Source organism: Larus michahellis, chromosome 22 (genome assembly GCF_964199755.1).
Source record: "Larus michahellis chromosome 22, bLarMic1.1, whole genome shotgun sequence".
NCBI classification, from domain to species: Eukaryota; Metazoa; Chordata; class Aves; order Charadriiformes; family Laridae; genus Larus; species Larus michahellis.
The window spans coordinates 5,230,271-5,245,923 of NC_133917.1; the positions used below are offsets into that span (position 1 = coordinate 5,230,271).

Below are 15,653 nucleotides of genomic sequence, written 5' to 3' on the forward strand. Positions count from 1 at the left end.
AAGACCCCGGGCTGGGGGATGCTGTCGGTGGTGACGTAGTGATGCCACAGCCCAGCTGGGGTGGTTTTGGCTCAAATCCCTGCTCCGTGCACATCTTTGGAGAAGCACCTTTGAGGACACATGAGCATCCTGCACTGGTGGAGCATGGACCAAAGAAGTTGATATGGGAGAACTCCTGGACTGTACTCCATGTCCACCAACCCTCAGATAAACTCATCCGTATCCCACCCAACCTTTGCTGCACTTTCCCATTAGTTCCCCCAGAACCGGTTGTGTGGCCGACATGCCCACCTCTGCCAGTCCTGGTCTCTGCAAGCACGGGGAGAGGCAGGAGGAGCCAGGCTGCTCGAATGGGGATGGTGGGACGTGGCCTTGCTGGGCTGTCCAAAATCAGGCTGGAAACAAGATGAGTTTATGCTTAAGCCTGCTCTTAAGTTATCTCACAGACCTGCCATCAGCCAGCTCCTGCTTTGGGGCTGGCTTTCCCTGCCTGGAATGATGGGGTGAGGCTGGCATGTCTCGGTGCCTTGATTCAACAGCCTGAAGGCAACCACAAAGTCACCTTAGATACATCAAACTGCTCCAGTGCTACTTTCCTGTAGCTGCAGGTGCAGTTGAACCAAGTGATGGTTAATTTTGGAGGGATTTACTGTGAGCGAGGAGGAATAAAGGCTTTGACTTCACCTTCTTGGACCCTCTGCAAAGAGACCCTCATCTCCCGCAAGGGTGCATTTTGAGTCTAACCCAGTGCAAGGGAGCCAGGGATGGAAACCCCTTCCCCTGTGCATCCCCCAAAACTGCAGTTCAGACCCCACTGCCCCGTGGATCAGCGCTCTCCACTCTTGTTTTCCCCATGGCTGAAGGTGTTCGTGGCCTCCTCCCTCCCTGCCAGAACCGGAGGCAATTTTACACCCGTGCACCAGAGCCTCCTGCCTCTTGCTGGCAGCGGCTACTGCCAAGGCATAACTGGGCAAAGACAGACCTTCTCGGGTCAGGGGTTTAACCCGAAACACCTCCTTCAGGGGGACGCTGAGTGCGCGGTTTCAGTTTCAGCATCTTTGTGGCTTTTTTTCCTGTGTTTTGCTTTACAGGTGTTCTTTAAGAGCAAAGGGAGAGCCATTAAAGAAAGACATTCTGCATTCCCAGCCAGGGATTTTGGCAGCTCTGGAGGGACGTGGATTATTTTCCTGCCTATTTTCCCCTTTGTGCATGTGTTTTTAGACATAAAACAGTACCCGCCTTTGATGCTGCAGTCGAGAGCCTGCAGCCTCCCGGCTTGTGCTCGTGGCTGACGCTTGATGCCAGGGAGGAAGAGTGGGGTGGGATGCAGAGATGGCGCTGAGCTCCGTGGCAGGCTGTGATGTGCTCCTTTGGAGCCCTCAGCCCTTATGAATTGGAGTCAATGTCGTCTAGCCTTTCCCAAAACCATGCTCAGGCTGTATCTACCCCATAGTGGATCTCCATTTTTGAGGAATCTACCATTTTTCTCCCTTTGCTGTTAAGGGAGCAGAAGGAAACTGGGTGAGGTCCCTCTTGCTCCCAGCTCCCGTCGCTCTCCTGTCCCCGACCACCTTTCATGAGCACTAAATGTCCCTGAGACATGCACGGCAAGGAAAACCATCAGGTGCCACGGCCAAGGACGCGCTCACCATGTGGGAAACTTGAGCGCGAGCCTGGAGAAGTGGAACAGGTTTCCTTCGTGGGTGGGTGGACAAGAAACCAGCTCATGCCCCTGGCGGGCTGGGAGATGAGTGGGCTAATTGGGAATTACAGGATAAAAGCATCAGGGTCAAGTGTGGGGCTCTCCCTTAGGCATCTGGTGGGCATCAGCTGTGGTGACGCTGCTGCAAGAGTGACCCTACTCCTTCTCAACAGGGCGAGCTGCTGGTCATTGGGGTTCACGTGGAGATCAGCTCAGAGGCTCTGTCCTTTCACCTGGGTTAACTGCTGCGTTTTTACCTCCTTTGGCCAAAACCCCAGCAATCAGCCTCGGCAGGTGGAGTGGGATGGGGGACACCTGGCTGAGCCCTCTCTGCCTACAAAACCTGGTGCTCGGGTCTTCTGTGGCTCTCAGCCCTCCCAGCCTGGCTTCTCTCCTGTCCCCCCAGCATGATGCTCTGCAGTGGAAGGTGGGTGCTTCCCTTTCGCTTTCGGAGGAGAGCGGCTGCCGTGCCAGGTGCTATTAGGTGGTTTTTGAGTAAGTTGTGGGTGCGCTGAGCAGGTTTGGTCCCTCGGGGCACCCTGGCCCAGCACCAAGCAGTTGCTGGTTTGTGCTGGGGCCCTGTGGGAGCCAAACTGGGGCAGCTCTGGGCAAGCGGAGCCGTGAGCGTGTGGGGAGCTCCTGGGGCGATGCCCGCGGGGTTGGGTGGCTGCGGGGAGGTTTGGCTCAGCACCTCGGTGGTTCTGAGCCTGCAGCCTGCCAAAATCCTGGCGTAGGGTTGGGGGGGGGGGGGTTTCTAATTACCCTTCTTTATCCGAGGCAGAGGGAGGTGGTGGTTCACAGTTTAATTCTGCTAAGCGTCCCCTTGGCTCTGAAATGTGGAGAACTTTGTCGGGTTTGTTTTTTGTTTTACCTGCCTCTTCTTCCTGCCCATAATGCTGTAAAAATCTTGGACCCTAATGAGGGAAGTTGCCGTGGTGTGTGGGCTAAAAAGTCCTCAGTGGAGCCTGGAGCAAATGTGGTGGAGGCTTTCATCTCACCCCCTTGATTTCTACAGGGCCTTAGCGGGCTTGTGTCTGATTAAATAACCCTTAACTCCTCAGCTTTGCAAAAAATCCTCTACTAGAGACCTTCTTTGGCTGTTTGCGATGGCTTTGAGTTTGGCAGCGGCCGTTGGTAACTGGATGATGAAACCTGATCATGGCATAAATCAAAACTTCTTCGCATTCAAATGCAACAATTAATCCTGGGTGTGTTGGTGTAATTAGATGACAAATTATGCCTCAAGATTCACTTGCTTGTTTATATAGAGAAGCCGTGTTTGCTCAGCCGGAGATGTTTGGCTATGGTTTTCAGTCCACCCCAGGGGATGTCGAATGATAAAGTCAGGGAGCTGCAGCTGCAGAATTCAGACCCTTTGGCCTCCACTCCATCACCTGGAGACTGGAAGTTTGTCTGCTTTCGCCAACTGTATTTTTGGCAAGCTCGAATTGTCTGAGCCCTCCTTTTTCCAAGATGTTAGTCCAAAATTTGTTCTTGCGGTGCTCAAGCCTTGTACGGGAGGGTTTGAGCCCCCCCAGGTCGGGGCGGGGGTTGCCTGCGGACCTGCAGCTCCCCTGCCCAGGTAGGGGCACCCCTTGCAGGTTTGGGTGCCTGATTTGGCTGTTCTGGTCTAGTTTGGAGATTGTGGGGCTGGTTTTCAGCACAAGCTGAGAACCCAGCAGCTAATCTGCAGCTGGCTGTTTGCTCCCACTGCTCCCGGTGCTGTGGGACGTCTCATTCACAGCCCGGCTGGGCGCGTGCCTTGGTGTGGGTGGATGCGCTCTGCGGTGGGGAAGAGCCTTATCATCGCAGAATCGCCTGGGTTGGAGGGAAGGGACTAGTCAGATCATGGAGTCTAGCCATCTCCCCAACTCTGACAACAGCCATCCCTACGCCATATCTCTAAGCACCGTGTCTACGCGTCTTTTAAATACCTCCAGGGACGGTGCCTCAACCGCTTCCCTGGGCAGCCTCTGCCAATGCTCAATAACCCTTTTTCTAACATCCTTCTAAACCTCCCCGGCACAACTTGAGGCCGTTTCCTCTTGTCCTGTCACCTTTTCCTTGGGAGAAGAGCCCGACGCCCCCCGGTTACCCTCTCCTTTCAGGGAGCTGCAGAGAGGGAGCAGGTCTCCCCTCGGCCTCCTCCTCTCAAACCACTGAAAAGCTGGGGCAGCTGCTGGCGCAAAGGTGCGTTCTTCACACGTGTTGCAGTTTCCATGAAAAAAAAATAATTAGCGTTTGGGGGTTGGATAATAGAGAAGGGATGAGCAGGCTGGAGCGCAGGCCCTGGCTCTTGCAGGGATGCCGCCTGCAGAGAGGGAGAACCGAGCGCTGCTGGGTCGTGGCGTTCAGCTGCGGTTTTTAGCTCAGAACCCAAAGCAAAATCCTAACACAACGTGGCAAAAATCCAGGGTAGATAAAAAAGCCTGTTGATGTCACTAGTGCTCGTAGGTGCATATTTACACGCTCTGAAGCTTTTATCCACCGATTAACTGTTCTTGTGGGATTTCTTTGTGAAACACCCATAGATGTTTTCTTATCTACTGGGAGCAAAATAAGCTGATAGCGTTTTATATCCCTTTCCCTTATGATGGTGGCTGGTGTTAATAACTGCTGCCATAGTTCCTATGGACTCTGATCTCTAAGGTGGGGGGCACTGGCTCTTGGTGAAAAAGCAATTGGCTGTTTGGATAAATAGCTTTAAAAAATTAAGAATTTTTTAAAAGTGGAGAAAGGGCTCATTTTCTCTGGCTGATGCTGCTTTGGCAGGAAACCAGCCGCTCTGTCACCAAATAAATACAGCTTCTGACAATGAGGGGAAAAATCCCAACTGTTAAAAGTTGAAAGAATTGTTGGGGAAGGAGAATGGATTTTCCTTTATTAGTGGCTTTCTTAAAGAGGCAAATTGTGTAGGACATTTTAAGCTTGTTTTCATCAATTCTTTTTTTTCCAGGCTGCACAAGAGGGCATTATATCAACCTGCAGCTGCACCTTGCTTGTGGGCGAAAGAGCTCTTGCTCTCTTGCCAAGCAGGATTAATGTCAAGCCGGCAGAGAAGGGTCTGTATCCTGGAGGACACATGCCAGGGGATTTGTTTTATTTTGCTGGCTAGTGGTTAGTTTTTTTTTTTTTAGGGCTTGCTACTGAGCTGAACCGGTTCCCCAATCTCGTGCCCACCCTGGAAGGGTCCTGGAGGACTCGTCCTCCCTCGCTCCTGTGCGTCCTGGTGCTGGCTGGAGGCAAAGAGCTTGGGGACCTCTTGTTTTGGAGTAAACCAGCCCAAATCCTGAGCGTGCATCTCACCTGGGTGGGAGCTCGGACAGTTCAGAGGCCTCTGCTGGGCTGTGGTTTAACAAAGCTGTGTTTAATCCCCTCCGTGCTCGCCAAATCCTCGCATCCTCCTTGCTCTCGGCGGCTGTGCCTGGGAAACCCTCCCGGCTCTGGAGCTGACCTTTCCCAACAAAGCACCTTTGTCAGGCAGACCTCAGGGCTGCCGAGTTGCTTTTTTGTTTTCCCTTCTTTATTTATTGCCCTTTTTTATTGATGTCACCACCCAGCAGCACAAGGACCCATTATACGAGCCGCTGTTGGACTTTGCTTGTTTGAGGAGGGAGATTAAGAACAAACGGGCAGCGGCGGGCTGTATCCTGGAAAGCGAAGGCCAAAAGCTTGAGCAAGAGGAAACTTGGCAGCAGAACCAGAGCCCCGATCCAGCCGGTGCTGAGCCTGTGGTCCCCATACGCCGGGGAGGGAGGGAACCTTGTTTTCTCATGGGGCAATGAGTTTGTTCTTTGGGGAAAGGTGGGTGGAAGCAAGAGCGGGGGTTTGTCCCTCAGGTGGACCTGCTCTTGTGAGGGTTTTACAGGTCCTGTGTCCGTTCTCCATGGAGCATCCCAGCAGCAGGCACCCATCACTCTCCCATGGGTGCTGCTCCAGAGCACCCATGCTTGGTGCCAGGGCAGGCTCATCCCTGTCCCCTTCTAGTTGCCCACCTTGGGGCATCTGCTTATAACTTCCAACTCTGAGCTTTAAGATACATTTTTGGGGCTGTAGGAAGGTGCTGAGGTGGGAATGGAGACACCATGCAGATCTGTTCTAGCCCTGACTGGTCTCTGGACATCTGCCCTTCTCTTCAATTGCATGGTTTTGTGGGGACAACACTCATCTTTTTCTGTATCTGGACCCCCCAACATCAGAAAATGTGGATCTGTCGGAGCAGAGCCAGAGGTGGCCATGGAGCTGCTCTGAGGGCTGGAGCCCCTCTGCTGTGGGGACAGGCTGAGAGAGCTGGGGGGGTTCAGCCTGGAGAAGAGAAGGCTCTGGGGAGACCTTGGAGCCCCTACCAGTCCCTCAAGGGGCTCCAGGAAAGCTGGGGAGGGACTCTGGAGCAGGGAGGGGAGCCATGGGATGAGGGGGAAGGGTTTTACACTGAAAGAGGGGAGATTTAGGTGAGACCTCAGGAAGAAATTCTTTCGTGTGAGGGGGGTGAGCCCCTGGCCCAGGTTGCCCAGAGAAGCTGTGGCTGCCCCATCCCTGGAGGGGTTCAAGGCCAGGTTGGATGGGGCTTGGAGCAACCTGGGCTGGTGGGAGGTGTCCCTGCCCAGGGCAGGGGGTTGGAACGAGATGGTCTTTAAGGTCCCTCCAGTCCCAAACCATTCCATGATTTCCATGTATTGTGGAGCTGCAGCTCTCTTGCTCTGCCCACGCACACACAGAGACGCTGAAGCCAGCAAGGACCAGGCAGGGCACTGGTGGCTTCACGCTCCCATTTGCATGGCTTCTCACGCCAGTGGTGGCCATTGTCATTGGGTGCTAAAGCCTGACCCAACATGCATCCAATGCCAAAACATGCATGGTATGTGCTGCTGAGCAAAATACGAATGACGGCAGCTGATGTTCAGGTGGAGGGTGCGTTACCTGGCTGGGTGATGCCTATTGACAACAGGAAGGGTGGCTGTTGGGCCTCGGTGGCCAGGTGAGCTGGTTCCTGGCTCGTAAGGAATTGGTACTGTGGTGACTATAGGCCGGGCTGAGGCTGAGTAGGAGGGGGAGGACTCGGTGGTTGAGCTCAAGAGGAGGTGGGTGCTGGCACAGCCCGTACGTACCATGACTAACGCCAACACCCATGTCTGCCTCTGCCATGTATCTGTGCGGATGTTTCTCCTCTGTTGGCAGCATTTCTGCCCATCGGCCCTGGATGATGCACAGAAACGTCTTTATTTGCAAGCCCCGCACGTCTCCCAGTGCGGTGTGGAGCCCTGGGCAGAGGGAGGACGTCTCTAGGTTGGCTTCTTTGTGGCTCGCGTTGCTCCGGAGTTGGTTCCCGGATGCCTGGGTCTCTCCAGCAAAGTGGCAGGAATCCTCCTGGAGATGGGGTTTGCTGCCCTGTGCTGCTCGGACTTTCTGGGGACGGCTGATGTGCTGCGATACCCCTCTTCAGCGCTGTTCCAGCTTCTTTGTGGTTTGCCTGGGTTCCTTTTTCATCTCTCATCCTGTTTTCAGTGAGCAGGACCAGGCATCGCTCTGCTTTGTTCTCCAGGTGAAACCAGCCTCGTGCTTTTCATGTGAAGTCAGAAACCGCAGTTTTGAGCAAAGCACTTGAGGCTGCAAAACAGGCTGCGGTGGTGGCAGGGCAGGAGGGGATGCGGTCCCAAATCGCGGAGCGTTTTTGCTTCTCACCTGGGGCTGACCCTTTGCAAGGGACTGAAGCAAAGAAGTGCCCACAACCCATTGAAAAATCTTTATTTAATTGAAATATTGACACTGGGTCTTGCTTCTCCTCAAGCACCTGGTCCCTTCTGTCTCTGCAATGGCCCGGCAAGCTTGTGTTTGAGGGACACTGAGTGATGCACAAACAGCTGCTAGAGACCTTCCTTAACTAGCCTGAAAGCCCTTTGATGGGTAAAAAGAAAAAAGGCTTCTAGATTGTTACAACATGTGAAAATAATTGGGGTTTTCCTCCCTGCCAAAAACAAACAACAAAAAAAGAAATTTTTAATGCTGTGCAGTAATTACATGTTAATGGAAAAGATATGAGGGAAAAAAAAGTCTGTGAAATCCTCTTAGTGCAAAGAAATTGCTAGTAGGCATGTTTAGGAAATAACCAAATCCATTCTCCCCTTAATTAGGGCAAATATATGCAAGAATTGTATGCTGAGGTGCTTTGGTGTAATAGTTTCACCTGGTGATATGCCTCTAAAATCAGGGAAAAAAACACCTGGTAATAAAAAGCACCAATGTAATTGACTTTTACAACCCAAGCAGGGCTGGATCTGTAGGGCCGTAGGGAAGCGTAGGTGGGGGGGTGGGATGGCGTTGTGCTGGGATACTGCTTCCCATGTGGGAGCTCTGGTTTTGGGGGAAAAAGCTGGGAAAACGAGCGTGGCGTAGCTGTGACTGCGTTATTGTGCACTACAGGCAAATCTGGTTCATGTGTGCCGGGATTCCATCAGCCCTTGCTGTGTCTGCTGAAATAAAGGTATTTTTGTCTGCGAAATGTCTATTTCTGCTAAGGGCGTGTTGAAAGGCTGGTGGTCAGCCGAAACAACCTCATTAAAAACGGGCCTGAAGAAGCTTGAATGTTTAAAAAAAATTCTCTATTTGTTTTTGAGCGCTGCCGTTTCTGGGCAGGTGAGAACAGGCAGCGGGACCTCAGGGTTTCCCTTCCCCGACCTGGGCCCTGTCCCGGCGCTGGCTGGGTGCTGGGCTTTGGTCTGGATCAAATGCAGCCTCTCTGCCCGGATCAAACACGGCACGGACGGGGAGACGCCGGGTGGGGAAGGGCTGCTGGGGCTCACGCTCAGCACCGCACCTCTGCCCCGTGTAGGGATGCTGCCGGGCTCCAGCCCATGCTTACCCTGGGGTTTGGGGTCTGCCCCTGCCTGTGCGTCGGGGAAGGGGATGAAACGCCCGTGTTCCCCCTCTCCAATGGCCCCAGCCCCGCGTGGGACCATCCTGCCCCTGTTTTCCAGCCAGGTCCTGGATGTTCTTTGTGCTGACGCAAAGCTGCTGCCGCAGGATCCTCTGATTCATCCCCGGGGAGGGCTCACACCCAGGCTGGGTTTCTTCTCCTGGGTGTTGATCGCGCTGGTGGTGCTGATGGGGGCTGGGCCCCCCCGAGGGGTGCCGTGGTGGTCCCTGATTCCTGCTGTGGGATGGGGTGCAGGATACTCCTGGAATCCTTCTCTGGTGTGCAGTGGATGGGGCTTAGAGCAGTGAAACAAGGAGGATGCTCAGGATTCCCTGCTCTGGGGGGAGCTCAGCGCACCCTTTGGGGTGCGGTGGAGGGAGGCTGTGGGATGCGGCTTTTGGGGATGGACCTGCCCCAGCCCCACGCTTCACTCGGGGTCGCTCCGGGAGCTTGCTGCCCTTTCCCAGTGAGAAAGGAGCTTAATGTTCTTCCCCCTTTGAAAGGGGAAACTGAGGCACAGGAGGGTCATTGATCTCAGCCCACCCCTGAGGAGGGGTGAGGTGAGAGGGTTACGACAGCAATGTGGGGGTGCATTTATGGCTTCCTAGCTCTGCTGCTGGCCTGTGTGATCTGAACTAAGGGCTTTCCCACCTCCTTTTCTCCTCCTGCTCGTCACCACCCTCCTCTGTTGCCAATTGGAGGGGTGAAGGGACATGGGGTACAAGGTTTTGCTGCTCCCCAGGCTCATGCAGTGCCGCAGCCCGGACTGCAAATCCGCTTTGGCATGTGAAAATATAGGTGATGTTGCCTATCTTCCCCGGCACTACCATGCAGAGGTGGCATAACGTGTCCGACGGCAGCCCGGCTGCACTTGGGATCGGGGAGCTCCCAGGAGCTCCCACCTCCTCTGGGGTCTGCTCCCAGCGGAAACCTCATCTTTGCAGCACCGAGAGGGGCTGGGATGGTGGAGCTTAGCGCGGGGGCCGGATCTCTGGAGCTGCTGGGACGATGCCAGCATGCAGTGTCTCCATGCCCGGGTCAGGAGCGAGATGGTTTTTGGCAGAGTGTTGTGGCAGAACTGGAAGAGCAGGGCTGCGGCAGAAGGTCAGGGCGAAGGTGTGGGTTTGGGGGAGTGTTGCGGGTCAGTTTTTGAGGGCACCTGAGGAGCCGTCTGGGAGAACTGGTATGGCAGAAAGCCCTGACTGAGTCAAACCGGTGAAGTGCCTGAAGGATTGCTGCTGGCTCCTCCCAGCTCCTCTGGCCTTGGAGATGGGCTTCAAATGGCCCTGGACCTGCCGCCCTGTTGCGAGGCACCTGCTCTGTCCCCACTCCAATGCTGGCACCCATTCTCTTTCTTGGGATCAATGACCATGACTTCCTGGACCACCTGCTTGTGGTGCCAGCTGCCCTGGGATTTGGGGTCCAAGCTCTTGATCTTGTGCTGGCTCTTTGGGATGGCTCTGCACCCAGCTTAACCCATTTTTTTTTTTGCTCCTAAAGTTTGATACCCAAGCAGATTTGTGCCCATCACTTTTTTTTTTAATTTCCTTTATTCACAATAAATAATATACTATATTACAAAGATCTCAACATAAAATCCAAAAATCATGTCCTTTCTGCAGCCACGAATAAATAGGACTCACCAGCACCAGTTAATGCATGAAAGAGCATCTACGAGCAGCGTGGGCCGTGGGGAGGGGGAAGCGGGGGATTCTGCTGCACCCACCTGCCCAAAGTGGTCATTCTTCTTTGCTGGTACCTACACGGTGCTTCCATCCCCTGAGCCACCAGACGCAGGGGTGAAATCCTGTATGTGCCAGAATGTGGGGTCTTGGACCTCTGAAAATCGTGCAAAACTGGCACCTGGGAGGGCAGGGATGCGGCCGAGTGGGTGTAGAACCACAGCTGAGAGGCTGCCCTGGGCTGAGACTCCTTCGCTGGGCTTAGCTGGCTGCGGTTAAGCTGGGAGAGGCTCTAGCGCTCACACTCATGTAGAGGGATTATATACACAGACTCTGCAATACTCCTTTCTTAGTCGCAGGTGGTCCTTGAGTTGCAAGACTTTTGCTTAAGAGTCTACTGTAGCTGGATGTGTTCATTGTCTGGCTTTGGTGCACACATGAGCCCATGTGTGGGGCTTCCTCCCTTCTTTTTGCTTGGTGTTTTTTTCCCATCTGTTCCTATGGCGGGGTCAGCTCCATGGACTTCTTCCTCTCCTCTCTCCGCTCTTCCCACTCCTCCTCTGACTCGTAGGTGCCCTTGACGATGGCAACCCTATCTGACATGTTCATGCAGTAGGGGACGAGGACGTAGAAGTAGAGCAGAGCGGCCAAGCAAGCCCCGAGGATGGGTCCAACCCAGAACACCTAGAAAGCAACGAGGGAGAGGGTGAGAGCAGGTCTTGGAGGCTGGTGCACCGGGTCCTGCCATCATACCAGCATCCCTCACCGCTCCACGTCTCCTGGCCCATGGAGACATGCAAATACCCGTTCCAGTATGCTTCTTGGGCTTGCTTGCTGAAGACATGGAGGTCTTTACGAGCGCAGAGATGTGGGGCACTGGAGAGGAGGCACCTAAGCCTGCTCTGTGAGGCTGGGTCTGAGCTTGCAGACAGCGCTGGGCACGTGGAGAGCCGAAGCTGGGCTTCTCTGTGGGCTTTACCAACCTCAGACAATGCCCTAGCTTGTGCTTGCCCCTTGGTGTCTCTGTGCCACAGGGGTAACCTGTTCCCCATGTGTCAAGGGGGACAACCTCCCTCGTTCTCCAGCCCCTTTTATCCTTCCAGGTCTGGGATGGGCTCTGAAACACCCAGCCCTGTAACCCCCCTGGTATTTGTTGCCCTCTCCGCTTGTTGCCAGCCTGCCCCGGCACGCTGCTGATGCTCACCCAGTGAGCCGGGCTGAACTTCCTCACGATGACCGCGGGCCCGAAGGACCGGGCTGGATTCATGGAGCAGCCGGTGAAGTAGATCTGTCAGTGGGGAAAGGAGAACAAGGTTAAGGTGCATCCTGTTGCTTAGCAGATACGAGCAAATTTTCAGAAGCAGGGACCGAAACGGCCCCTGATGCTGCCTCTCTTGCAGAGAGGTGCAGACCCCCCCAGCATCATGGAGAAGGCGCCCCAGTATGTCCTGTGTTGGCTCTCCCAATGCAGCTCCCTCTGGGACCACACACATGAGGGTATTTTGGGGAGCCCTGTCCTCCTGCCTGGACACTCACCCCCACCAAGTGGCCTACAGCCACGGAGAGGCCGATGGAAAGTGCTGGGGAGCCCACGTTGCCGTTCCTCCGGTTGTCTGTGGACGCAAAGATGCATGCGGCCAGCTGGAAGGTGAGGATGATCTCCACCACGAGGGCCTGGCCAGGGGTTGTGTTGTTGTTGAGCTGTGAACCATCGAAAACAACAATAATTAGCCATCCCTGGGGCTTGGCACCACTGGGAGGGCTCTTGGGTGCTTTGCTGGTGGATTTGGGTTGGCAAAGCCACGCATGAGAATGCCCCTAGGTCCCCTGCCCAGCCGTGGGGCACAAGGTGCCGTGCTGGCCACTGCTTGGGCTCACTGCTGCTTTCCCCAAAGGGGAAGAAATTATCTTTCTTTCTGTAATGCTCCAAAATCTGTCTCTCCCTCAAGCCCCTCCCTTCTCCGGGCTTTCCATGTCTTTCTTCACTTGCTTGTCTCCGCAGCACCGATTTGTCCCTCTTTTCCTGTATTTCTTGCCCCCTTGGTCCTTGCAAGCTGCCGTACCCGGACTCTTCTCCCCTCCACTCTGTGGAGCACCTCCCCAGGAGGCTGGGGAGCCGCCGGCAGCCGCCACGGAGGGACATGGGATGAAGGGTGAGGGTTGGGATGAAGGCTGAGGTGCGGTCATGGGGGTAAGACGTGTTGTTGTTGTCCCAGTGCCTCTGTGCCAACCACTGGGAACTGTCAGATGGACTCGACCCTGCTGGGCATGGGAAGGGCAAAGCAAGCCCAGCCATTGCAGCTTGTTTTTCAGCTAAAGCTGACTGGTTTGGGGTGGGGAGCCTGTGGGATAAGATGCATTGCAGCACCTCATCCTAGTGATCGAGCCCTCTGCAACGTGTCTCTGCTGCTCCGAGGGGTCCAGACCTGGCGCTGGTTGGAAGGGTAGCTCCACCGCTCCCATTTCAGGTGGTTTCCCAGCACTGCCCCAGGGGTTGGAGACACGCTCCTCGTCCCTGCTTATCTCGGAGAGTCCCGCTGTCTCCCCTCCTCCTCCTCGAGCAGCCCCTGCCACGTGCAGCCTCTCCACACCCTCCTGCGCCTTGCTCCTTCTTCAGCTCTTTTCCACCGCCTCCCTCCATCCGTTTCCCAGCTCCCCCAGCGCACTAGTTACAGTGGGCTTCTACTCCCCCTGCCCGTACTGGTTTGACTGGTCTCTGCTCCCTGCCCTCCCCTCTCTGTCCTGGCGCAGCTCCTATCCTAGCGTTAATCTCCAGGTGGAAAGGCTGCAGTCAAGAACATCCCAATGGTGCGGGTGACTCACTCGGGCCCTTAAGATAAAGGAAGCGCTTATTAAGGAAGAAAAAAACTACGCCATTCATTACCCCACACAATAAAGCTGTCATGTCAATACTCTGCTGGCTATGCCGGTGTTTGCTTCTATCCTATCCCTATTCCTCTATGCATGCAGGGTGATATGCCGAGACCAACCATCCTTAAGGATTTGGCTCTCAGGCTTGGCACCGGCAGCAGCTCCTTGCTCAGAAGGAAAGGAAAGCCCGCACGGCGAGGTGAACCGTCTGCAGGCTGGGAGGCTTACCGCGTTGATGGCCAGGTTGCCGCGGGTATTGACTGGTGTCACGCCGTAGAGGATGCCAGCCCCGGCGATGGCCCCGACCAGTTGGGCGATCACGTAGAAGAGGGTCCGGAGGAAGGAGATCTGGTTCCCGACAAAGAAGGCAATGGTCACCGCCGGGTTGATGTGGGCACCGCTGATGTGGCCAAATGCCTGCACCAAGGTACCGATGGCCAGCCCGAACGCCAGTGAGATCTGAAGAATGCTGGGGAGGGCGGACGGCCACTTCAGGGCTGAGCCGAGGCCGATGAAGACGAAGATGAGCGTGGAGATGAACTCGACAAAGACGGATCGAGCGAAGGCCAGGGTTAATATTTCCCTCTTCATGGTGGGAGCGGGTGGAGGGCAGCTAGGAAGGAAGTAAGTTGAGGTTTCCTCTGTCTCCAGGCTCTTCTGTCTGCACCCAGTTGTGGGGCCATACCTATCTATATATGCAAGAGCAGCAGGGAGCTGTGTTACAAGGCGGTGGGTGGAGCCAGGGAATTAGCCAGCCCTCCCAAATTATCATGTGAAACTGGAAAAGTTTCCATCTGAAAATAACTTCGGAGCCTCTTGGTGAACCAGTGACTCAGATATTGGTGGCATTTCTTTCTCCTTCCCTCTGCAAACAAAGAGCCCCTATAGGGTGTCTCTGTGGTCGTTAGATAACGCGGTTGCATAACGATGCTCTGCTCCCTCCTCTGCTTTTCCCTTTTCCTGCCTCTCGCCAGCAGAGGTTTTGTTAGCAGAGGTGTAGTTAACACTCCCTTCCTCTCTTGTCCGTGCAGACTGCAGAGGATTGTATTTTTGTTTGAAAAGTCTCGTTGCGGGTGTGGGGCTGGAGGAGCTCTCCCGGGCCAGGGCTCCCGGTGCATTCGATTGACACAGGGATGTTGAAACTTAAAGCAAAGTTAAGGACCTGGAGCTGCTCCCAGGCTGTCAAGACAGCTCAACTCCAGGAAACGAGTGGTTTGCAATCATCCTGGGAGCAGGGCAGGGTTCGGGGGATGCTTTGCCTCACCAGGGAGCCGTAGGCAAGTTGGGGCTCCCTCGAGCTGCCTGGGTGGAGGCTGAATGGGGTGGCGTGGCTCGGAGAAAGAGGGCTGATCGCTGCAGAGCCTGGCTGCGGGCTTCTCTGCTGCCTTTCTGCTTTTCTGCCCCATCCAGAGCACCAGGTGCGGGTCGTGCCAGCGTGTGGGTTGGTGGTCGGGGGGTGCTCGCTGCCTGTACCAGGGAGGGTGTATCCAACCCCTGTCACCTCCGGCCCTTCTCTTTTCTTTTTGCCTTTCAAGCAATTGCTCAACGAGGTCAACGATTTTGCTCTTGGGAATGCCAGCGTAAAGCCGCAGGCTCTGCGTGGACACAGGCCATGTTTGCATGTCTCCCTTCATGTTCCCGTGGCGCTGCCCTCCATCCCGAATCCCTCCAGCTGTGAGTCCTTGGCTGGCAGGGAGCAGAGCGGGGAGGCTCTCAGCACCGTGCAACACAGGGCTGTTGGGGACTGAGGTTTTGGGGCAGAAAATGTCTCCGGTGACACTAAACAATGAATTCTTGGTTCCCTCGTAGTCCTTGCAGCCTTGTGCCAGGATTAAATTTATTTTATTTTTTTTTTTAAATGGGTTTGGGTGCCAGATCTACTCTCCTTGCTTGGTTGATTGCATCTTGCCTTTCTCAAGGGCTGCCATCTCTCCATGCCGAACGCAGTGAACCTGGGCTGGGGTTACCCACGGCTGCCTCTGTGCTCCAGCACGCGGTGAGCAAAGCTCCACATGCAGGAGATTGGTAAAATCATTCAAATCCCTCCTTAAAGTTAAAAAGCACTAAAAAGTTGTATTCGCTGCTGCCTTCTGCTGGGTGCAGTCAGAGCTGCACTAATCCCAGGGGGTCAAAAGCCAGGAGGGATTTCTCTTCAGAGCAAGAAGAGGGGAATTCTCCCTTCGGAGCCAAAAATAAACAAGCCTTTCTCCTCCCACCGTACCCAAAGTCCTGAGCTCAGCAAGCAGACACAGAGAGTCTTGAGGGACCGAGGACCTGTTACGGAATGAATTCCCAGTAATGGTTTCCTCCTGGTTCTGCTGGTCCTGGGGAAGATTGCAGAGTTACAGACCAGATCTGTTATCCTAGAAACACCTGGTCCGCTGGCGTGTTTTGGTGAAAGTTTTGCAAGCTGGTATTTCAAGACACCCTGGACAGATTCCAGCTGGAGTAATTGCTTGCCATTTCCCTTCAGCCCTGCTCGTGG

At 54.7% G+C, this 15,653-nt stretch overlaps 1 protein-coding gene across 1 annotated transcript; it reads right to left on the minus strand.

Annotated features, from left to right (window-relative positions):
- Positions 1-10,011: 10,011 nt before the first annotated feature.
- AQP5 (aquaporin 5) lies at positions 10,012-14,051 on the minus strand. Its single transcript, XM_074564931.1, has 4 exons — positions 13,397-14,051; positions 11,834-11,998; positions 11,502-11,585; positions 10,012-10,981 (listed from the first exon to the last, which is right to left on the minus strand). Exons 1-4 carry the CDS (start codon positions 13,757-13,759, stop codon positions 10,796-10,798), a joined length of 798 nt encoding a protein of 265 aa, XP_074421032.1. The 5' UTR covers positions 13,760-14,051; the 3' UTR covers positions 10,012-10,795.
- Between the last annotated feature and the right edge of the window lie 1,602 nt (positions 14,052-15,653).

What these genes read in the sequence shown, in the direction of transcription:
- AQP5 (XM_074564931.1), bottom strand. Translation starts at nt 13,759, where the DNA reads ATGAAGAGGGAAATATTAACCCTGGCCTTCGCTCGATCCGTCTTTGTC. An exon ending in GCAACCTGGCCATCAACGCG is followed by an intron (nt 11,999 to 13,396) that starts GTAAGCCTCCCA and finishes GATGGTTCACAG; the next exon opens with CTCAACAACAACACAACCCC. An exon ending in AGTTCAGCCCGGCTCACTGG is followed by an intron (nt 10,982 to 11,501) that starts GTGAGCATCAGC and finishes GTTGCTTTCTAG; the next exon opens with GTGTTCTGGGTTGGACCCAT.